General features: G+C 41.1%; 1 protein-coding gene across 6 annotated transcripts in view; it reads right to left on the bottom strand.

The window, feature by feature from the left end:
- The window catches only part of Cblb (Cbl proto-oncogene B), a 167076-nt gene that overhangs the window by 133571 nt on the left and 9355 nt on the right, over positions 1-24150 (bottom strand). For all 6 annotated transcript variants that reach the window (XM_006248258.5, XM_063270261.1, XM_008768626.4 and 3 more), the window contains 1 exon segment: positions 18151-18401. In XM_006248258.5, the coding sequence (XP_006248320.1) occupies positions 18151-18401 (251 nt within the window).

Below are 24150 nucleotides of genomic sequence, written 5' to 3' on the forward strand. Positions count from 1 at the left end.
CAGACACACAGAGACACACAGACACACACACAGACACACGCAGACACAGACAGACACACAGAAACACACAGACACACACACAGACACACACACACAGACACACACAGACATACAGACACACGCAGACACAGACACACACACACAGACATACACACACACACACAGACACACACACATAGAGGCACAGACACATACACACACAGACACACACACACACATACACACACAGACACACACACACGCAGACACAGACACACAGAGACACACAGACACACACACAGAGACACACAGACACACACAGAGACACACGCAGACACAGACAGACACACAGAGACACACAGACACACACACAGACACACACACACAGACACACACACAGACACACACACATAGAGGCACAGACACATACACACACAGACACACACACACAGACACACACACACACACACACACACACATACACACACACACGATGTGGGGGAGAGGAAGGAAGGGGAGGCCAAGGGGAAGCCTGAGACAGAAGCTCATTAATTGGTCAAAGCCCTCGAGGTTCCATTAGATCCATGTGAACCTGTGAAACAGTCCCTTTACTTAGGATTTATAAATACATCCTGCACAACAGGAGGAGGCAGAAAGAAATACCTTGGGAATAACTAGCAACCTTTAATATAGTTGTCAATAGAAACTGCAATGTAATTTTCATGAGTATAAAATAATGCTGAATTTTGTTGAATGAATGAGCCAAGAAGTACACTCCCTCCTTTATATCTCTAGAAATACTTAAAGATCAAAATATGTGAAAGGTAGAAGTTTTAGAAACAAACAACAAAAATAATATGTGAGTACCATGTTTTTTAGCATAGAATAGAATATGAAAAATAGACACTAACAGGTTTAATGTCACCCTTGACCCTAGAACAGATATGCCACATTTTTATTTGGGGTAACTGACTGAAATACATACTTAAATTGACTTTCAGTTCTGAACACAACCTACCTTTTTTTTTAAAAAGGGTTCATCAGGCACAAGATGCCTTAGCCTGGAATCCAGAAAGGTCAAAGGATGTTTCACACCACGTTTTCTAGGAACAAAACAGGTGTCACCTATAGCAGCAGTCAGAGGTGTTTAAGAAGGTGAGAAAACATTTGAGCTGGAACAGAAGCCTCCTGGGGACCTCTCTGACATATATCTGGATCTGAAACTCTAATGAATACCATTTGCTACAAGTCCTAAGTAACTGTCTTCCTGAATATTAAAAAACAATTAAAAGGGGTTGGGGATTTAGCTCAATGGTAGAGCGCTTGCCTAGGAAGCGCAAGGCCCTGGGTTCGGTCCCCAGCTCCAAAAAAAAAAAAAAAAAAAAAAAAAAAAACCAATTAAAAAACAAAACAAAACAAAGACCACTTAGAAGCCACCAATTTATCTTCCATCCCCAGTGTTCAAACTGCAGAAGAGACTAAGACAGTCGCCAATGTGATTCAAAAACTCGCGTTTAAAAAGGCTGGTTTTGTGCATCTCCCAAAATATAGACTTTGGAAGTGTGGCTACTTTTTTCAATGTGGTTTTGTCACTTATGACAAATTAGCACATTATTAGTGGACGTGTAGATGACACGGTCTTTTTCAGTTTTGTCACAAAAAAGTTCAACTCGGTCCTCGGGCCTTTCCTCATTCCGCAGAACACCTCGTAGGACTAGGTTCCACCCTGTCTGTCTCTCCCTCCAACAGCAAGGCTTCCTACCTGCGTGGCCCTTAACCAGTCTTCTAACTATTGGTGGCATGGCTGTGATTTCAAAAGGGAAACCTTCTCAAAGCTAATTAACACCTGCTTTAATTTTAAAATGTCACATCATTTAGTCTAGAGTGTCTGAGTTTATAATAGCCTGAGACAGTATTCAAATTTTCAAAACGTCAAATTTCCTGATTATCCTGACTCCAAGGGAAATTCCAGCTATTAAAATTAATAAGGAAATCAAATCATTTATTATTGCTAAAAATCCAGTTCAAAACATCCCTAGTAACATTTTGAACACCAGCTTCTGATTTAAAGGAATATCGCACTGTACATGGAGTTACTTGAGATACCTATAAACTCAAGAGGCCCAACCATTAAGAATATTCACTTGCTTTCTTTTCACTGAGCTGTTTAATCCAGGGAAATCTAATTCCTTGGGTATTAAAAAGAAAGAGCACAAAGAGAAGAGAGTTACACATGTGTAGTGATTGACGCCACCTTCGTAGCAATGCAGTCCTACTGAGCATGGCTATGGTAGTACACCTTAGAGGCCCCAGGAACCATGGCAGACAACCTTCCGGGCAGTTACATAAAGTTACCTAATAAAGTTGGCTGCTGTTTACAGGACACACATTTTGATCCTTGGACTCAGTCTCCCAGAGGAAGCAATACTTCCTGCCGGAAACTTTTCTCCCCTGAAGGTAATACTTTCCATCAACTCAGCACTACAAGGCCTCTAAGGTTTTCTTTTGGTCACAGGAAGTGCTGGTAACACTGATACAATTTCCACCTAACAAAGCATCACAAAAGAGATGAAAACATCCCCCCACCTGTCTCGGAGGTGTTTCTCCCTCTAATGAACAAAAGAGAGAAACTAATATGTTTGCAAGTTAATTTGTAAAAAGGTACAGCCTCTGATAGTATATTATCAGTGACAACGAGACAGTAGGACATCCAAATAAGACAGAAAACCCCGTGGCACTGAGAGCTAAAGTCACATGCGATTATAATGTGAAGCCACACGTCTACTTCAACCAACAGTGCTGAAACCACATAGTGTGCTTTCAATGTGGACTGAGAGTCCACCCAGGGTCTGTCTGGTCAGAGCTCAGTAGTGGAAAGTGTTGAAAAAAAACCTGAAAGCTTGAGAGGTGGCACGTAGTAGATGAACAATAGGCCAGTAGAACAATAGGTAGTTTATAGAGTAGCCTTTAAATTGTCAGGAAGGACTGTCCCAAGGAGAACAAGCCTGGTGATGGCATTCTCTCTGTTCCTATTCAAGACTGGAATTCCATTGCCATCCATAAGAGCCTCACCAGACCTGTGTGAATTCAAGGACAATACGCATGATGTCCCAAAACTGAGAGCTAAATTAACCTTTTCTCTTAATAAAGTTTATTACCAAAGATATTGTACATGCTGTAATAAAAAGCTGCTTCATGGCACAATAAAATAACTTCACAAAATTTGCAAGTCAAACTTTATCCAAAGTCGATTCATACGAGTTCATCAAATAAACACAAGAAACGTATGGGTTACAAACATGTAAGCCAGTAGCACCCAACTCCGTGCTAACTAGAACTGATACTGGCAGGCAGAATGCAAATGTCTGCCATTTACAAGATCATGCTCATGTTCAAGGCTGAACGAAGGGAAAAGAATCTGAACCGAAGCCCCAGTCTCCGACTCCCTACAATACTGAGACATCCAACACACAGAACCCCAGCAAAACGTCCTCGCGTGATTCCAAGTTAGGAGTGCTTCTCCACGCCCCGTAACGTCTCCGGTGGTACACTTCCCTACCTAAGTCCAATTCCTGCCCCAACAGTAGTGTGTGTGAACATTAAAGCCAATGTATGTCCTCACAAGAAGTCTTTTCTCAAAAAAGTACGACATCAAAGGTGTAAGACAGTTCAACTTCTAAGTCATCAGCTATGGTGTTCTAACAATCACAAAATAAAGCTTAAGTTCTAGCCACTGACTATTCAGAGGCCTCACAGTTGGCTGTCAGGACTGTAGGAGTGCTGCTGAGGGCATGACCTGGATCCACACCACTATAAGGACAGAAAAGAGAGGGATGTGGAGAACACAGCTTAGCCTTTGCTAAGATGATGATACTTTGCTAAGATAGATGATACTCTAAGGCACGCTGAAACTCAGCAAAATGCTTGCACTCTAAAAACTACTACCCATGAGTTCCAGCTCACCTAGAGCAATAGCTAGGTGATATATGAAAATGGGGTGCGTCCCCACTTCTGCCCAAGCTCCAGTGGCCCGCAGTGAATTGGGAACTTCCTAAAATAACACCTAGGTAAAGGTCATCGCTTGAGAGGCAGTATAGCAAACAAAGTCTCACTGTCACCCTGTGAACTCACCATCTGTCTTCTGAATTCCAATTACTGAAACACTGGATAAAAATGCTTGGTATTTCGGCCTTCTGGTTATTTTAATCCCCATAAGAGACAGTCTGCAATAAATGCACATGAACTTGCTGCTAGAATGAAGCCATACACACAGTAGAGGTGGCAGATAAAGAAACTTTACATAGTGGGCAGTCATGGGAGCCAGCAGACATCTGCACTGACTTAAATCCAATGGCAACCTTGGTGGCCTACGATCAATAGCATTTGCCTTGTGTTTCACCTCGAAAACTCCTGCTACTTCTCAAGTTTGGAGGTCTCGGCTGGGAAAGATGACAATGTGACTGACACCCAGGCTACCTGTGACACTTTCTCTTGAAGAATGGCTTCCCCGTCAACCCCAGGGTCCCTGCCTTTCTGTCCAGTACAGCAACTGCAGATGTCCCCACACGAAGTAATAATGTAGGAGAGTCATCTAGGTCTGAAAGTACCACTTTCAGAATGAAATGTTGATCTGGGGTGACCCCAACTTTCAACCTTGTTGGAATACACAAAATCACCTCCAACTATAGGAGAGGTAGCAAAGCGAACTTGAAAAGGGCAGTTCATGCAGGTTCTCAAACCAGTCTGGGGAAATACCACAAAGACGTCACCCAGACAATAATGAAACAAGAGAGCCAGACTCTGACCTCCGGGGTTACAAGATGAGAAAAACAGTTTGGCATTTATTTTAAGGGCAAGTTTCAGAACCCAACAGTGGCCTGAGAAACAGGAACAAATGTCGACTCTTTCTTTACATGGAGGGATAGTGGCCAAGCATAATGGTAACTTTGAGATAACTGACATCCTACACTGTGTAACTGACAAAAACACACGAAGCCACCCCCTCCCTGGCATTCTGAGTCAAAACAAACTGCTGACAAATGCAGACAGCTATGTGAGGGGGAGCAACAATAACAGAACACACAGGCCTCTGTTTGCCTTCCAAGTGTTACCAGTCAGCTCGGCTGATGGAAGAACAGAGCCGCTATTTTCTTAAAGGCCGTGTATACATTTAAAACGTCTCAGATGTTCCTTAAAGCTGCTTTGCTTATAAAGAAGAAAAGGAGGGGGAAGCATATTTAGCAAGAACTGGAGAACAAAGCCTCCAAGAATGCCTTTTAACAGGAATAAAGGGGAAAGAGTCGCAAGCTGACTAGGTACAAGAGAGGCTTACTGACATCTAACACAATTTTCAAGTTGGAAAAATCCTTCTACACATCAAGAAATTCTATCAACAACAATGTAGGATGTTTTCCAGAAAAAGATGCCTGCTACTCTAAGGGGGATTTGGAGCAGGTAAAACCAACCATGTTCTGTCACGGCAAGCCAAGAGTATGGTGAAGTACCTTTGTCAATAATATACCAAACAAAACCAAGTTATTCATGTTGAAAGCACACATTTTGGAGGATTCCCCAGTTGCTGTAAGCTGGTATATTTGGAGTCATGAATACAGCACAGAACAGAAACAAAAAGTCTTTAACGAGATGGTAATAGAATTAAGGAAGTGAAAAGAGCTCGAAGGGGTTCAGAGAGCCAGGCAGTGAGTGGGAGAGCTGTGAATATGCTCACTGTGGGGAATGCAGGAGCAGGCAGAGGCAAAGAGGAAGATTCTTTCAAGGATGTGAGTTAGAGGTGCAGTGTGTGACCTCAAGGACACTCCATTCGGAAGCACCTCTAACCTTTCCACAAACGTTACTTTACTAAAGATGCACACACAGTTAAGATGGTGCCCTAAAAGGTGACTACTCTACAATAAACAGCAATGGTATTAATCTATTTACCCGCATGCCTTTCTTGTAAAACAACTGGCACCAGCTGCCAAATCTCACCAAGGTGGCATTATTTACCTAAGAATGCTCAGTAAGTGACTTTACACTTTTTGCTAATTTCCAAGGTGAAATTTCACCGTTTACCTCTTTCCAAGGAATAGAAACTTTATGTACAATAAGTCAAGATTTCCAAATAATATGGGAAATGGGAGAAATAGCAACTGTTATATCTATCTGCCAAGTCAGAAACACTGTTTTGAATATCATGCGGAAATAAATACACAGAAGTGATTTTTGCCTTTAAAATTAATTGAAAGCCATTCCTCCCTTGGCAAGGGAGGGCTCTTTCTCATTTTCCTTTAATCCATCAATGTTCTCTTTGGTATGATGGGGGGGCGGGAGTAAAATTGAATTAAACTCTTCTGAACATTTTAAATGCCACCACCACTTATTATAACTTAACATGACAGCAATATGTGATGACACAGGGCTGACCGCCACAGGACAGTCCTTGATAAGGGTCAGAGGAACAAGAGGCAGTCTACTCAGAGTAACCAGAGAGCACTGAACCAATGGAGGTGAGCAGGAGTGGGGTGGGAGCTTCAGCCAGGGGCTGGATAGAGAAACTTCAGAGGGCAGCATAAAAGAAAGGCATAAGAAGCAAACCATGTGGCTGTTATGGAGCGGGAGGGGAGGGGGTCTGAATCCACCTCCTGCATCAGAATTGGTGCTGCAACTCAATGGGCTTGCAGATGGCTTCTTGGTGAGTGTTAGTTGACATGGCTGGGTAGGGCCCTGTTCCTCTAGTGACCAGCATAGGGGCTCAGTAAATTGCAAAGAGCTCTGACCACATCCAGGATTCTATTCTTAGCTGGGCCAATTCAAGTCAACGTTCCCTGAAAATTTTACAAGATGATTTGACTAAGAAGGGAGCTCTAAAGGCAGGCCAGAGGTCAGAAACAGCAAACATACTTCTTGTAACTAGAGATGTTCAGATTGCAGGTGATACAATTCTGGACGTGCCACATACTGTTTTAATCATGAGAGGATTAAAGTCACCAATGGAACGAGGGATTAAGTACCTCAGGTAAGTCTTACTGTCCCCCTTCATTTTGAAATGAACCCTTGCTTACATAGACTAATAAAAAATGTAAATAAAAAGTTTTAGGTGTCCCCCAAACTCAGATGTCTATAAACCAGGTGATACAGAAATAGTTTTCAATCAACATATTTGGGACTGTAATAGTGGTGAGACAGTCTTGTTGACCAGAACACATTGCTCTGACCCATCAGCTGACAGACATGATTAACAGTAATTTCATGAAGATGAGAAAAGAGCAATTTCTGTGGCCATTAAGTTGGCAAACAATTCCAGTGAGTCCTTCTGAAAGTCTGGAAAAGGCATCTGACATCAACGCATCTCACACCTGCAGTCACAGACGCACACATACCAGGTGCAAACCCATGAGGACACACGCGCAGCTCCTGTCCTGAGACCTTCAGCCAACATGGACCCTCCAGAGAGAAAAGGGACCTAGGTAGCTTGAAGAAGACCTCGCTCTACACAGACCGATAACAAAGACAAGCAATATTACTTCTAACACACCCAACGCTGAACTTCCTTACCCAGCAAGTCTGTTATTTTGGTTGAAGCACACATTTATATTATGTAATGTTTAAAAGAATATAAGTCTGTTTTCTATTTGGACTAGATAGCAAAGTACGAAATGAACCCCTCTTTATACGCCCATTTCTTTCATTTGTCTATATTTTCCACCTAGAGACCCAACAAATGCCAAAAAAAATTCACAATAAAAAGTTGTACCTGACAGAGTGTAGTTCAGTGATGAAACGCCTGCCACAAGGCCTTGACATTGATCTTAAATTAACCCTGAATACAAGTTTCCACTGCCCATCTCCTCATCATGTCATTTGAGAGAGATTTCCAGAATTCATGTGAGATCTCACAGATACGGAGAGTTCATTAACCATTATGGTGTCAAAATCCAAGATTTTATCTTACTAACAATTTGAAATACTGCCACAATATATAAATATTGGATTTTATAGTAATGCTAATAAAATGTTTTACATAGCACTCAAAACCTGAAACTTTACACAATTATGGTTCCTGAGAAATCACTGAAAAGACATTGTGAGGTTCCCTGAGAATCCTCCAAAGGTGGCTTAGTGACTTAAGCAGGAGTCTGTCCTCCCAGGAGCACTTAGACAACAAAACCCTTAGATATAAGGATGTCTGCCTTGGAGCATAGGGAATGTTTACTGTCAGGTACAATAAAGTCTCCTTCCAGGGCAAAGGTCATCACTGTAAAGTCTCTGCCCTTGAGGTTTGGAGATCCTCCCAGATACAGCTTAGGACGCTTAGACCTGCTCTGTCCTGTAGACCTGGAGCAAAGACTCAGCACAATGGATACTGAGAGCAAAGACACTAATAGTCGGTCCTATTCTCCTCACCAAAGACCCTCCTATCTTCTGCTTATATATGAAAAGGAAGCAGGTAAACTCAAAACTCTGTAGTCCTTGGTGATATGTTTTTAAAGAATGAGGCCTTAAGGCTAAGCCACACCAGAAGATGAACCTCTGGTGTGTGTGCTTACCTGCTCATCTGATAGCAGACTCAGTCAGCTAACAGCACATTCTCTCAATCCCTGCTCCCCTCTCTTTTCCTCTACAATGGAGGCCGAAATTTTTTCAGTAGACCAAAACCCTTGAAACTGGGAGAAATCAAGGACATGCTTTAAAAAAAAAAAAAAAAAAAAAACGATTTTGAAGAAGAAAAGACAGATAATTGTGCTGCTGCTCCTCCCCCTCCCTCTCTTCTGCAGCCTTGGGGGGGGGGGGGGAGGGTGCAACTAAAGCAAGAATTCTCCACCGCAGAGGGGAACGGACAATCTCCAAGAGTTGGAGATGACAAAGACAGAAAGCACAGACTTCTAATTACACAGACAACTGTCCTTTGAGTATCATTCACCACACACTTTCACATCTGAGGGACACATGCACCCGGGCTCTGTGGACACTTTGAACAGCTCCATGTTCAAAACCTAGCCCAGTACTTTACACCAGCAGCCGGCCAACGACAACCCACTGGCAGAACTCGACGTGCACAATTTTTGTAAATAGGGTTTAGCAGACCAGAGTCTGCCAATTACTTTACATACATTTCCTTCCTACAACAGAGGCAAAGCCGACTGTTTCCCAGAAACCAGGTCTAACGCAGGTGCTGTGTGGCTCTACAGCGGGAGCAGCCCTGACAAAACACTTTAGAAACGCCACTGACTCCCTCGCTCAGCACCGCTCATCCAATCCCTATACTACACGCACGACTGTACACTGTACACTGCTTTGTGTTTAATGTTAAAGACAGGAAGTGGACCTGTAACTGTCTGCCAGCCACATGACAAACCCTGCCGACTTCATTTTATCTGCAAAGAACTCTGTGTACAGATTTAATGATGCAAGTCATGCCTATTTTAATTAGCCCACCAGCACTTATCATGCAATTAAAAAAAAAAAAAAAGAGGATTCTTAATCAAGAGTAAGCACAGCTGTTAATATTATACATTTTAATTAAATATGTTTTTATTTCAGAAACTTTTAAAAGTACAGAATGGCATTTAAACATTAAAACAAAAATGTATCTGCCCCTGTGTGAAACTTTGATCAATGTTGATTTCAGCACGATATTCAACGTATGCATGCTAATCAAAATCAATCAGTGCAGCATTCATTCTAACATCCCTGACTCTAAAACTGACAAAACTAATTTGGGCTTACAAGCATTTCCACAGAGTTTCAAGTAATTCTGCTTGGCATAACCTATCCAGCGAAGTGTCTCACACTTGCAGGGCACTCTAGTGAGTTTCAACTTTCTTCTGCAGAGTACGAATTTACAATTCCATATCTGATCACCATTAAGAGTTGAACTGGATCTTCTAAAGAGCTAAGTGAAATTCTAGGCTCACCCTTCCTGGTAACCATGACTTTATTTGGAAACAGTGTCTCTACAGAAATAGTCAATTTAAAATGGGTCATTATGACAGATTAAGACAGAAAGAGGGTTGGTTGGACAGAGGGAGAACAAGGTAAGGGATAGTGGAGGGGGAGGTGAAGAGTGAGGAGATACCATGTGTTGGTGTAGGCTCTCTCTGGAGAACTTCTTCCACACACCAAGGAACACCAAGGCTAGCAGAATCTGCAAGAGACATGGCAGCACGCCCTCCTGGAGAGGTACTCAGAGCAAGGCCCGGCATGACTTTGCTTTCAATTTCCGCCTCCAGAACTGGGAGAGAAACAAATGCCCTTGCTTGAACCATCCAAGTGTCTGCACTCTGTTGTAACAGTTCAATGAAACGAGTGCCACTGCACACTGTGGCAGCCTGGGTAAGTGTTGCAGCACCTGGGTCAGGTGTTTCGAACAACACAGTTCCGTAAGGCCTCTGAGCCATCATCCCACTTAATCTGCTCCTCCACTGTTCCACCCAACAGTGTGAGCTTCTGTTTGTATTCCTGTAGTCTTTACAGAAGAATGCTTTTGCTAAGGGCCTCCTCGGTGGACCTTGCCAAAACAAGCACATCTATAGACTAGTGATGTGTGTGTGGAAAGACAAGAACTCGAGCCCAAACAGTAATGCTTAGGGGGACCAAATACATTGACGATTGATTGAGAAAACTGAAGGATGTTCTACCCAAACAGTAATGCTTAGGGGGACCAAATACATTGACAATTGAGAAAACTGAAGGATGTTCTACTGTACAGCAGCCAGCCCTGAGCTCAGTTCTATCTACACCCTCCCCCCAATTAGTGCTAAATGCTAATCCCTCTGGATTCTTGGAAACTCTACTTCATTGTTAAACCACTGAAAAGCTAGAGTCTTCTCAGGGTAGATAACCAAGCACTCCAGGGCTATGGTGTTAGCACTGCAGAGGCTTGCCTGCTTTATAAACAGACTTGAAATTAGCTCTGTACAGAACTGCCACGGGAGCTTTCTTTAACTAAATAAAAAACCTGCCACTTGAAAGACATCATTCATCAATCTTCTTTGTGGGAGTGTTGGTATTATGAAACTGAAAACAACCTTTCTTTCTTAAGTGCTTCTGGATTTTAATTATCAAATCTGAGTATCACGAGATATTCACAGGCAGGAAAACATCAATTTTAATAAGCTGCCTTAAAACTGGAAAACATAAAAGGTATTCAACTGTAAGCCAGGTCCACTGGAGTCTTAGAAATGGATAAACATTTAATAAACTAGAATCTGCAGGAACAATGCCCCAATTTAAAAATCCAGATAATATATGTGCATAAAATATAATCTTGCCTTCAAAATACTCAATATTTAAATAAAATAAAAATACTATATATACACACATATGTGTATATATGTGCCTGTATATGTGTGTGTGTGTGTGTGTGTGTGTGTGTGTGTGTAATCAGGAGTTAAAGACTGAGTGATAGTAGGTTGGAGCTGAAATCAAATAAAACAACTAAGTAACAGATATGTGGGTTACATGCAAATATTTAATTAAAATGTTTTAAGTGGAGTATTTCCAAAAACATCTGAATAATTTTGTTTTCTTTTACATTTTGAAAAATGAACACCAATGAAGAACTTGCTACAAAATAGTTTCACTTTTCATTTGAACACAAATCAGCTATCAACTAAAAAAAAAAGTTCTTTGTATCTAGTAAACAAAGCAATGGGGTGCAGTTAGTCAAACAAACACACTGGGCCTCAAAGGCTTTACCTGTCAGGAGTCTCCAGGTTCTCTGACCCACCTAACAGTCTCTCTTCGTTTAACTCTGAAAACATTCGTACAAATAACTTTCTTGTGACCTCAACATTAATGATGTGTTAAAGAAATTATTCCTTTCATTTCCAAGAATTAGAAGTCTGTTCATAATTTCACAGTGCATGAAAATATTCTTATTGGGAATGAATAAAAATTTTACTTCACTCATTTACAGTGAATCAACCCTAGGAATACGTTTAAGTTTCTTAAAAAAATAAAATCCCATTTCCTAGCAAGCAGATATACTTCTGCAGAGAAATATTATTGTTTTAAATATCTAGTTTTGTATTTAAAAAGATAAAATACCTAGAATACAGAGAAATATACAAAATTTAAATAATCAGTGAATATGTTAAAATATTGCTGTTCAAAAAAATTTGTAGTCTATTGTTTGCTTGTAATTTATATCTCTGTTCCTTGTGAATTCAAAAAGGCTATAATTTTCCACTATTAGAAAGTAGAAAATATAGTCTATTTAAATAAATAAAACTATTCCCTTTCGTGTACTGTTAGATAATAGGTATTTAACAGAATAGATGGCATTAGATACCAGTAAATTTACTCCCCCGCCTCAGTGTACAATTATAGGTGTGGTCACCATGCCTGACCTAAATTTAAATGTAACACACATCACATTATCTTTGCTTGAAACAGTGAAGGCATACAGCAGTGTGAGTAAAGGAATTAGGCTTGCTTGTAGCATTGTTTGTTACAGATACTCTTTATTGTTGATATGGTTTGGGAGGAGTGAAGGGGTTGCTGTGTTTTATTCTGCTTTTTTGTTTTCCAAGTCAACTTTTTGCTTAACTCTGTCTCTTTAAAAGATCAGCTCCAAAATGTTCTGGATAACTTATCTCGGATCCCACAGCCTGGGGTTAGAAACAGGGGCAGAGACAACAGGTTCTCCAGGGGAAGGGCAGCTCATTAACACAGTAGATAGCAGGTTTTCCTTTGCTTGGCTTAGTCAGTAGACAACAGAAATCTGCCTGATGTCTCTGCAGTTCAAATAAAGGCTAGCCTCTCAAAGGATTAACTTCTCTATGCTGGAATACCCTCCCATTAAACCTTAATAAGTGTGAGTATTATTATGTGAGAGCATAATACAGCCCCCTCTTATACAAGCATTTGCTCCATTTTCTTGAGAATGGATTTATCTTCCTCAACACTGGTGTACAAAGAATAAAAGGGAAATGTTGAAATGATATTAGTAAGACAACATCTATGGTGTCTCAACGTGCACTTTTAAATCCTTTATTTTCTCCACAGATAGCCTTTCAAATTCAGAGTTATTTTCCTTCCCCTAAATTAACTGTGGGTTTTGTTTCAGTAGTGAAGTGTGTGGGAGGGAAGGGTTGTTACAGATGGCTAGCGGGCATAACTCCTGATCTTGGGCTATCCCTGTGTGGCTGTCCCACCCCAGGCTTTGGGCAGCAGCTCACTGACGCTTACTTTACTGATTGAAGATAAAGTTTACTATGAAAACAAACAACTGAAGAAATGCCAGTAAAATCAGAGAAGAAAATCACAATGGTCAGAAGGAATAACCCTCATGGCTCTTGCACCCTGAAAACCAACTGGAGCCAGGGTCTCCTTTTCCCATGCTGCACGCAGACCTCTGCACAAGTTCCTGCTACCCACCAAGCACACTGACAGGAACTCTTTCACACATCATTGTATAACTCTTCCCCAAAACACACACTCAGAAAGGGTTAAACACCCAACTGAAGAGGCATCAACTCCAGCCAGGTGAAGTTCAGTTGCTTCTGGGAAGGGAGACAATGGAGGTGACTGGACCAATCAACCCCTCCCCCACCCATGGGCTGCACATGCCAAAGGTACTTCCTCTGTCAGAAGCCATGACTCTACCATCCTCAAGGCAACAAAGTTTCACTGGGCCTTAGATGTCTCTTTTGACCGCACAGGCACTTAGCTAGCTGTAAGCTGTCCCTCACTCCCTCCACAGTACTAACAAAGAAATACACTGGGAGCAGTTTGCTTATTCTACGTTAATTTGTCAGACATTTCTCACTGAATTGTATACCACATTAGCATGAAATTAATAATTCAGGCCACTTATTCTTTAGTAGTAAACTAAATCAGCTCCACTTTCAGAACTGATACCCAAGGTTTGTTTTTTAATATATATTTACATTTAATTTTAAAATAAAGCCAGGAAGAAGTCCATTATTGACAAAGCAGATACATGGGCATTGATCATCTTGACACAGACACTGGCCCAACACAACTTTATCCAATAGAAAATCACTTGAAGCAGTGCTGGTGTAAGTTGCTGAATTCAAAATGACTATTTCTACTGCTGCTCTTCAGTGTCAACTTAACATTACTGTGCCCAGTGAGTCACTTTGGAATCAAAGAGGACAGTCCACAGGATTCCTAGGATTCCGATAACCAGTATGTCTAACATGATCAGTGGTTGTTTTACTGAATAGTACCATCAGTAGCCAAACTTCAACATGAACAGTCTTTGGATTTTCTGTAAGGTTCTACAAAGCAAAACGTCACAAGAACTCCGTGTGCAGCAACATACTTCCAATCAGTTTGTGTTTAGACTCCCAAGGGTGCTTAGCAGTGAATGTGCTCAAGTATGTGATGGCCAGAGAGATACTGATCAGAAGTCTACGTCCTTGGTACTATGCCAACGGTACACTAGAAATCAACGTTAGGAATTCATCAGCACAGAAGAATGTGTACTTTCAGAGGTTGGCTATAGACCAGTAAAGAAAGAGGTCATGGATGATAGTAAAATTCAATAACGGAACATGCTATCGCAGAATACAAACTACTGTATTTCCTCATTTGGTTGATTTTTTAAGACGGAATACTTAAATGCACGTGGATTCTTAGACCAGGGGCACAGATGCAGTTTACACAGTTGCCTAGTTATGGCCGGTCTTACGTGATCTGCCACTGTCTGGGGAACTTACACACTTAAAATGTTTTATGTGTCCTGGAATTTTTTATTTATTTATTTATTTTTGACAAACAGAGGTGCGAATGCAAACAGTTGGTGTAGTGGTAATTATAAAATGCCTGCTGAACTGGGGGAATGTTTCAAGTCTCTTTGGAAGACATAAAAGTGGGACGCAAGTTTACCAGGTCAGTCTTCTGTCCAGCTAAAATACGACTTCTACTCAAAGCGCTGGACCTGAGAGTGGCACACTTGGCTGGCATCCTGATGTCATAACGTACTTAGCTGTTGTACTAAGGACTCCAAGGCTATATCTAAATAGGAATTACAGTGACATTTGTAAAAGCAATGTAGTTTTTTGGATTTGGTTTTGGTTTTTTTGTAAGTGGTACAAATACTTTGTGAAAATATTTACACCAACATCTGGATTTCAAACTCTTGCTCCATCTTGTAAGCCCTTAAGAACAGCTCGTATGGTCTCCCTCCCTCCATTGCTGCTAGACTCCTGAGGCAACTCAAACTCTCACTGAGTTTGAGGCCCTGGAGAGGCTCCGAGCTTTACAACTAAAAGGCAGCCAGGAAATTCACTGTGCTCGAGAAATATAAACTGTCTTCCAAGAGCGTGAAGTGAAGGATGCCGTCACAGAACCGTGGTACTCTTGGGTACATTAGGGCTGTGAATGAGCTGGAAACACTGGAGATCAACGTTTATGTCATTTTCCTTTGGCAGAGGCCTCTACTGGGATTAAATGTAATGGTCTTGCATGCTCTGTATATTTACTTGGCCAGCTCCTACAAACAATTTCGGAGCCTACATACACAGATAACTAAGTTTTCCATTACACAACCCTACACCATCTCAAACCAAGTGAGGTTGTTTTCGAAATCGAGAGATTACATGTCTCTTAAAGATTTTCCTAACTTAACTAAAAGGTAAATTAAGTCAGCCAACACTAAGACATGGAGAATCTTAATTCATATTAGTTTTCCAGCTAGAAATACTTTTACCGTCGGTGAATATTCTAGGTAAACTTAAAGGAGCTCAGAAAGGGGTACTATCAGGTCCATTATCTACCTGAGGACATATATTTAAATCCAAAACCTAAAGACCCAGACATCAGACATCCGTGCACCCTTACAGAATCCTGGGTACAGATACTGGGCATCCTGGCTTAGGTAAATACTTAGATATTGGCAGTTCTGAAGGTCACTGACAAGAGACCCCTATCTCCTGATCAGCAGCTTGGTAAACAGGAACTACAGTTGGAGGGCTTAACTGGCCAGAAGAATGTGATCTGAATCCTACCTCTGGCTTCAAATGGAGACATGACATTCTAAACGGCCACCAATATCTTACCTACTACCTAGTTAGGTAATTTTCTTGTAAAGGAGAAACATGGGCTTGCCCCCACCCTTAAGTAGGCCTACCAATCATCGGAAGAAGAAAACACTCCTCAGAAAAGACATCTATTCTCGAAGCACTGAGAACTAGTATAAAGCCCAGCCAAGAATGGAGGTTGGCACGGTGATCGTTTTGGCTACTGACCACACTCATCCCTGGAGTGTGTCCTGCTTTTCTCGGTAGTAAACTCTCTCTTCACCCCTGCACTTTGTGTGCTTACATTGACCCCATCAGAGCTCACAAGGACTGGAAGCCATGCAGCGTCAGAATGATAGTCCAGTAGCATCAGCGGGTAGATTCAGGAGCATCAAGAGTTCAAGGCAAGCATAGGAAGGCTGGAGAGATGGCTCTACAGTTAAGAGCACTGGCTGCTCTTCCAGATGACCCAGATCCAATTCCCAGCACCCACATGGCAGGTCACAACTGTGTCACTACAGTTCTAGAGGATCTGACACCCTCACACAGATGGTCAGGCAAAACATCCACGCACGTAAGATAAAAATTTAAAAAAGAGAATTTTAAAAAGGAAGTGTGAGGCCATCCTGAGCTTGTGGGGTGGGGGAAAGGGGTGGAGTGGAGACAGAGAAGGATAGGAATGGAGACAGAGAGCGAAAACACTTCCTGACTATAAAGTAAGAACTAAAGCTTAATGTCCTATCGGTCTTCCCTGGCCAGTTTCTCACTTAAGGGTCAAAGTGTGGCTACTGAAGGAGCATCTACTCCAGGCTACTTCACATTCAAAGTGAATCTAAAGTTCTGCAACTCCAACACCAGGTGCTAAAGCAGATAGGCATCCAGGAATAGCACTTGCTATTGGTGGGAATGAAGAACAACAGTTACTATGTCAGGCTAGAGTGTGCAGAGTTCAACAAGGCAAGTCATGTAATCCAACAACACACTCCGAAGCATTTGCCCAGATGACATGAATGTTCCTATCAGCAACAAAGGCCACCAACACAAGAGCGCATGTAGAAACAAACTATGATAGAAGCACACGATGTCATAATCCATGAGATAAAAAGGGGGGCTGTCAAGCTATAAAAGGCCAGCAGGAAAGCAGTCTGAACAGTACTGACTGCACACTGTCTAGGTTGAACTTGGAGCACTTCTTGTCATGTTAGTAGTACGTTATAGTCTTCAACAACCGAGCCATTTATCCAGCCCAATGCGGGTAGTTTTTGTAGGGTACGGGTAAACACGTGACAAGCGTATGTTTGTAAACCATAGAACAATAAAAACCATGATGCAAACAGATCGATACTGATTCGCTGATGGTAGTGTATGCCACCCTAAAGCAAAGATGACAGCATGGTGAGGGTCCGCTCTCAACGCTGAGCATGACCATGTCCACCCCAGAGCCGATACTGCTATGATCATCTACAGAATACATTGACCCCACACAAACGGCTAGAAAATAGACAAAAAACCATACTGTGACAGCTCCATCCACAGAAACAGATTTCAGAGATTTTTCTCATACTGTGAGGCAGTGTTCACAGAGCCATGGCTGATCATCTGATAGTCCAGCTGCCACCGCCTCTGAGACCCATGGCCCTTGGCATTTGAGGAGAGGTAGGGAGTAATATTGGAAGAGAAAGGTTAGCTGAAGGTAAGATTGTAGTAACACCACGTCACAGCCATCGTCCATGCGAGGGTGGTACTTTGCAGAGACCTTCTCATGAGCACAGTCACTCAACCTCGGTATGTAGCCCCAGTAATCACGCTGGTTTACCAAGCTGGTCTTAGATGGAATCGTTCTTTGCTCTGTCAGTGATCTAGTGTCTATCTAGAGCTGATTATTCCCATGTCTTCAGGAAAATCCATATAGAAGATGTAAACTGGAGAAGCCTGCTTGCTTGGCTACTGTGAGCAGTCTTTCTGTGAAACACAAAGTGCTCTAAAAAGGAGCCCGGAGAAAAGCAAGACCATTGGCTCGGGTTTGGCTTTCTACCTGAACTTTTGCCAAACTCAAATACTGTGAAAAGGAAGCAGGCAAGGAAACGGCGTAGTCCCGGGAACACATGCACAGCCTTTCTGCTAACCCTGGGACACACAGCCACTGGAAGAACAAGGACAGAACACATCCCAGGGTGCTCACCTGTCCTGCGACTGCTCCTCGTACATCCTCTCCTTGCCTTCTTTGAAGAGCCGGATCGCTCGCTTTGACTTCTTCATGAGACTGTCGATGTAGATTTTAAAGTACTCATTCTCGCTCAGTTGAGCCAGCTTCTGGTTGTCGTCATACTTACTCAATATAAGCCGCAAATGCTGATACGTATCAGGTAAAATGTCGAGGATATATGGTGGGCTGTTTTTCAACTGAAGTTTCGGATTTTGGCACAGTCTTACCTAAAAACAAGGGGAAAAAAACACTTTATAGAAACTATAATATTCTCTATCATAGGAAAGTTACAAATGAATAGAGAGAGCTATGTCCCCTTTCTTTTCCACAATGCAATCTGTGATCTGGATTACTGAATCAGTTTAGAAAGCACCAATACTTTTCTCTTACAACAACCGAATCCCAGTCTCTTATTCCAGGCACACTTTGCTACATCCCATCCTCATGTTCACCTCTGGTCATTTTGATTATCTTTTCTATCGTGTCCTGAAGTAGATCGTCTAATGGAACTCTAGTGTAGTAGTTACTAATCGCCTTGTAACATCAATATTGTTTTTAATGAAAGAAAGCGACCAATGAATATCTAATTTTAAGATGTTATTTTACTGTATGAAGTTCATGGCTAAAGCTGTTTCACGGATTTTAATTAATATTTTAATGCATTGTTTCTGGACCCTGAGGAGAATTTTTAACAGATGTACCTATAACAACTGAGTTATTAAGCAGTTAAACAGGTGTCAGGTCTAAACAAGCCTTTCTCCCTCAGTATCTACCAGGCCTATAAACATGTGACGTACACCATTCAGTCAGTCCAGCAGGTGCCACACACTCACTGGAGCATTGCAGAGGAAGGGCTGCCTGCAGAACTGAAAATACTTTCTGCCAGGACAAAAAAAAAAAAAAAAAAGAAAGAAAGAAAGAAGTGGTAATTCAAATCTGCATGTTAATATAACTTAGTCATTCATAAAGACCAGTTCACTCTGTCCCTGTGACTAGGGTATTGAGAACCCACCAATTCACTCGAGTTAAAGATGTTTGGGAACTGCATACAGCACTCAGAAGGTTCGAGTGCAGCACTCGTGGCAGGCAGAATATCCACCGGCAGGAACTTCTATTATGTCATTTGTGTCAGTGTCTATAAGATCTGAGTCCCTCATATGTGGTTTCCTCTAGATTTTATGTATGTTTTGTTTTTATAAAAGATCTCAGAGCAAAGTATTTTAAACACAATAAATAAACAATCCTGTATCTTCCTTCCCATCATAATGAGTCAGTCACCTTTTGGGAGGCAACAGCGTAGTCAAAAGATATTTCTGGAACCTGGCTAATAGGAGGCTAAGTTGGGGAGACATTCAGCATGGGCTTAGAAAGATTATATGCAAAGTATGCAGTCAGTTCCATAAATAGAGAAATTATGGTCGGCAGTCTGAAATAAGCCAGAGAGAGAGAGAGAGAGAGAGAGAGAGAGATTTTGATTCTGTGTGATCTCATCTACATACAGACTCTAAAAATGAAGAAGTGAAATATGTAGAAACAAAATTGAATATAGCTATCAAGGGTAGGGAGAAGGGAAAGTGGAGGATGGTGGTCAAAGGGCACAAAGTGACAGGAAGGAGGATACACAAGTCTAGAGGTCACACAAAAGGCACAGGAACCACAGTTAGCAGTCACCTTGCACACTGAAGTCCCTAGGGAAAAGGACTACAGCCACTCTTACCACAACACAAGGCAGATGTGTTTACTCCTTTGACTATGGTACCACTTTCTCTACAGAGGTATATCATATTATACAATAAATCTTAAAGATACACAATTTTTAATGAACAGAATATTTAATATATATTTAACACACATACACACACACATACACACCACACACACACGGCTTCAGGTACACAGGAGTATCATAGCACTGACTATCCTGCTACAGGGGAGGGAGGGTCTACTTCAATATGCTAATAGCACCAAGGAAGCCAAGAGAGGAAGTACACGTAAGCAATCGAAGAGTATGCAAGCAAGAGGCAGCACGTCATACAGCAGTCCAGACATGTATCAACATGTGCAGTCTTGGAAGCTTTTCAAATATTTAATCTGCTGTGGTTTGTTGTTCGTTTGCTTAACTCTAAAGAAATGCCTCTTTCATAATCAGGCTTCTAGAGAGCTAGCAGGGCCTCCAAATGATAATGGCTTCAGGTTTCAACAACGGCCTCTAGACACCCACCGAAATGCTATCGCAAACTCACAATGGGTAAACGGTGACCATCTCAGGAAGCATGCACTCAAAGTAAATTTGTCAGTAATCGATGAAATAAACAGCAAGCTGCCTCTTGCTTGCATACTCTTCGACTGCTTACGTGCACTTCCTACCCTGGCTTCCTTCATCCTATTTAGATAGCATATTGAAGTAGACCTTCCCACCCCACAGCAGACTATCACATTTCCTTAGGTGAAGATATCAACATATCTCTTTTTTTATAAGAACAAACAAACAAACCCCTCTGGCCAAAACAGTCAGGCATTGACCTTGAACAAAATCAGTTTTCCCAATGACCTGTTGCACCCCCTATTTTCTCCCACTGTGTACACAGTTCCTAAGACCAGAATCTTAGCACTTTGTACACAACCAATAAATAACCAGGTAATAAATAGGTTTAATTGGCTGAAAAAAAGTGTATAAACATTTACACACACACTTAAATTGTAAGCCAGTCTTAAATGACAGAAACACACACACATACACACACACACACACACACACACTTTTTATAAATGGCTTGACTGTGCAGTTTACTTAATTTTCATAATTGAGTTCTATAGATATATAAATAGCAAATGAGGGGTAATGATTTAATTTAAATATAAGAATACTACCTTAATCCACAAGAGATTTTTTTGGCAAAGGTCAGATGGAATCTCCCTTATTAAGTAATACCAAGTCTTTCTAGAGTAAAATGTCATCTAGAAAGATGACAAAGAGTGTGTGTGTCGGTGTGTGTGTCGGTGTGTGTGTGTGTGTGTCGGGGTGTGTGTGTGTGTGTGTGTGTGTGTGTGTGTGTGTGTGTGTGTGTGTGTGCTGGCATCTGAGTGGAAGTCAGAGGACAACTTGATCAAGCCACCTCTCTCTTTCTACCATGTGTGTTAAGGGATAAAGTTTAGGTCACAGGCTTGGCTACAAGTGTCTTTAATCACGGAGCCATCTTACCAGCTCCAGTATTTCAATTCTCAAAACCAAAAGCTACCAGAGCACAGGCGAATTTCAAAAACACTACCAACCTCTTACGGTGGACACAGCTGAATTTTAGCAACAAGTCCTTGTGAAACGTCACAGACTGATAAATTATTAACTTGTAAAGAGGGCAGCTTCAAATTCATTTGTACCATTGGTTAATTTGTTAACTACTTAATGAAAAACATCACATGTGTTAGACATTACAAGTAATTGTTCTTTGGTAGATACTTTTCAGTATTGTGGATATCTAATTCACTATTCCTTACATGACATTTTAGTCACTTGCTCCCCCCCAATTATAATTTCACGTGGAAATACACTGCTTGATTAAAGGACAAACACTCTGAATAGCTCCCATATACCAGGTACTGAGCCAGGAAATTACAGATGAGTACAGCATACTCCCTGCCTTAAGGAGTCTGGCAAAGGAGACCTCGTTCTATATAATTAACTTAGGAGCAGTGTAATTCTTGCTCGAAGGGATCTTAGAAAAGATCTCATCCAATCCATTCATTTCCGGATTTAAAAAGCTAAGAACTACAAAGATTAAGGGACAGTTAAAAAACCATTAATCCAACACAAGAGCCTGCATCTTCTGAATCGCAGGTTCCTCTTTTTCTGGCTATATTACAATTTAATTAGAATTAGGCATATAATTAATGATTCCCTTCTAAACTCATTTCCATTTTTATTTTATTCCATTTGCAAATTTACATGAACTGCATGGCCCATTTGTTAATTCAAGGGAAGTAAGTGTCCACGCCAGGCATTGTTTCAGGCAAAAGGAAGACAAAGGAGTAACTCATAGCCCTATCCTCCTGGAGTCTTCCAGTGGGAAAGTCTGGGGGCGTAAGAAAGAATCACAGACCTTAGAACTGTGATGAGGGACCTTACAAAACTCTAGAGGAGAAAAGCAGCAGCTAAGTCACATTCCCAAGGGCATCAAGAAAAACATGCCTAAATTTGCAGAAAGGAATATTGCAGCTAAATCATATTAGAAAAGCTTGCAAGGCACCGGGGTAAAGAAAAGAGATCATGCAGTGGGGCTCAAGGGTGGGTGCACAGGAAGGCTGTCGGTGTACAGTACAGAAGGCCTGAAAGAGGCTGGAAGGAGTTGGTGCACTAGGACTCTGCAAGCTACCCTGGTTTCAAACTTTGCACAGGAGAAGTGGAAGTGAGGGAGCTGAGCTACTGTATGCCTTCCAGTGTGCAGTTCATCAGCTGCATTAGTGCTAAACTCTGTGATTTATGGCTGCTCCTGCCGAAAATGAATAATCCTACCCCAGGACTATGACTTCTAAGCAGGTCAAATTCAATTCCATTCAATAAATATTTATTGAGTGCTTCCTAGGTGCAAGGAACTGCAAAGCCAGGAAAAGAAAAATAGCCATTCTAAAACCAGTGTATTAAGGGGAAAAAATGAAGCTTACCACAAGGTTAAGAGTTCTAGAAATAGCTGAGCTGCACCCCACAATGAGAGCTGGTGGCTAAACAAGAGCTTTCACAAAGAAATAAACTCACATTAGGTTATTCGATGAAGGGCATTTTAAGGCTATGACTGATAACTAAAGGAATTGGTTAACATGATTACTCTTTTCTCTTCAACCAAAAAAGAAACTCAGGTTTTGAAATCAGGCTGAAAATTCCATCATTGACCCAAAGATTTTGAGACTTCTAAAAAGAAGTCTTTAGAAACCTTGAAAATCACTAAAAAGCACCTTTCTTGTTATGACATGATAGCATTAAAACACGGAAATGTAACCTGCTTAGGGCCACTCCTCAATACCCAGATGATTAACACAGGGATCAGAAACTACAGCACTACCGAATGGACACTTGGATTTACTCATATTTAAAGATGTTGATGCATTCCCTCTCAGTGTTCATATAGTCTATGCTGATTCAAATACCTAACATTATTGTTTAGCATGTACATACTTTATGTGTTTTAATAAGAAACAGACATATGTACTCATATAATCAGACATTTTCAACTATATCAAAGCCTAGGCACAAATATAAAAACAGAATTTAATGTTGCTGTAAGATTTTTTTCAAGACATTACTCTTGGAATCCTACATTTAAAGATTTCTTGAATGAATTATGTAAAAAAATTAAATTTTAAAACATTATAATAAAAATTATATATAAAAAAACTTAAGCCAAAATAAAAACAAATGATGACTGGGAAAAAAATAGAAAAAAAAAAGGGGGGGGGGGTCTGGCTGTGTCTTAATGAAACCTTCCAGCCAAAAAGTGATAAAGAGATTTTAGACCACCTAACATACCTTGCAACTAAGGTGGGAACCAGCTCCTAAAACTATGAAAGAAGTTTTACAAACCAAAACTGTCAATGGTAAGCAACCGTGTCTGTATTGTAAATAACTTTCATTCCAAAACATACTTCATTCCAAAGAACATTCGCAGATAATGAGGCATAGTGAGTCACTTAATCTCCACTCCAAGTGTGCAGTTTGTGTTTATATGTGTGTGCTGGAGATTGGACCAGGCTTTCACTCAGGGTAAGCTAATATTCTACACCACTGAGGTAAACACCAAAACCACCCCTCCTCTCCAGAGCATTTTAATTACAACATTTCTCCTCTTTCCTTCCTCCAAACATTCCCATATAACCTTCCCCTCTTCTTCAAACTCATAATTCTTTTTATATCAGTTATTATATGCATATAATATGTATCTGCGTATATATGTATATGTATATGTATGTTTGTATGTACATTCCTAA

The sequence above is a fragment of the Rattus norvegicus genome, chromosome 11, assembly GCF_036323735.1.
Source record: "Rattus norvegicus strain BN/NHsdMcwi chromosome 11, GRCr8, whole genome shotgun sequence".
Classification (NCBI taxonomy): domain Eukaryota; kingdom Metazoa; phylum Chordata; class Mammalia; order Rodentia; family Muridae; genus Rattus; species Rattus norvegicus.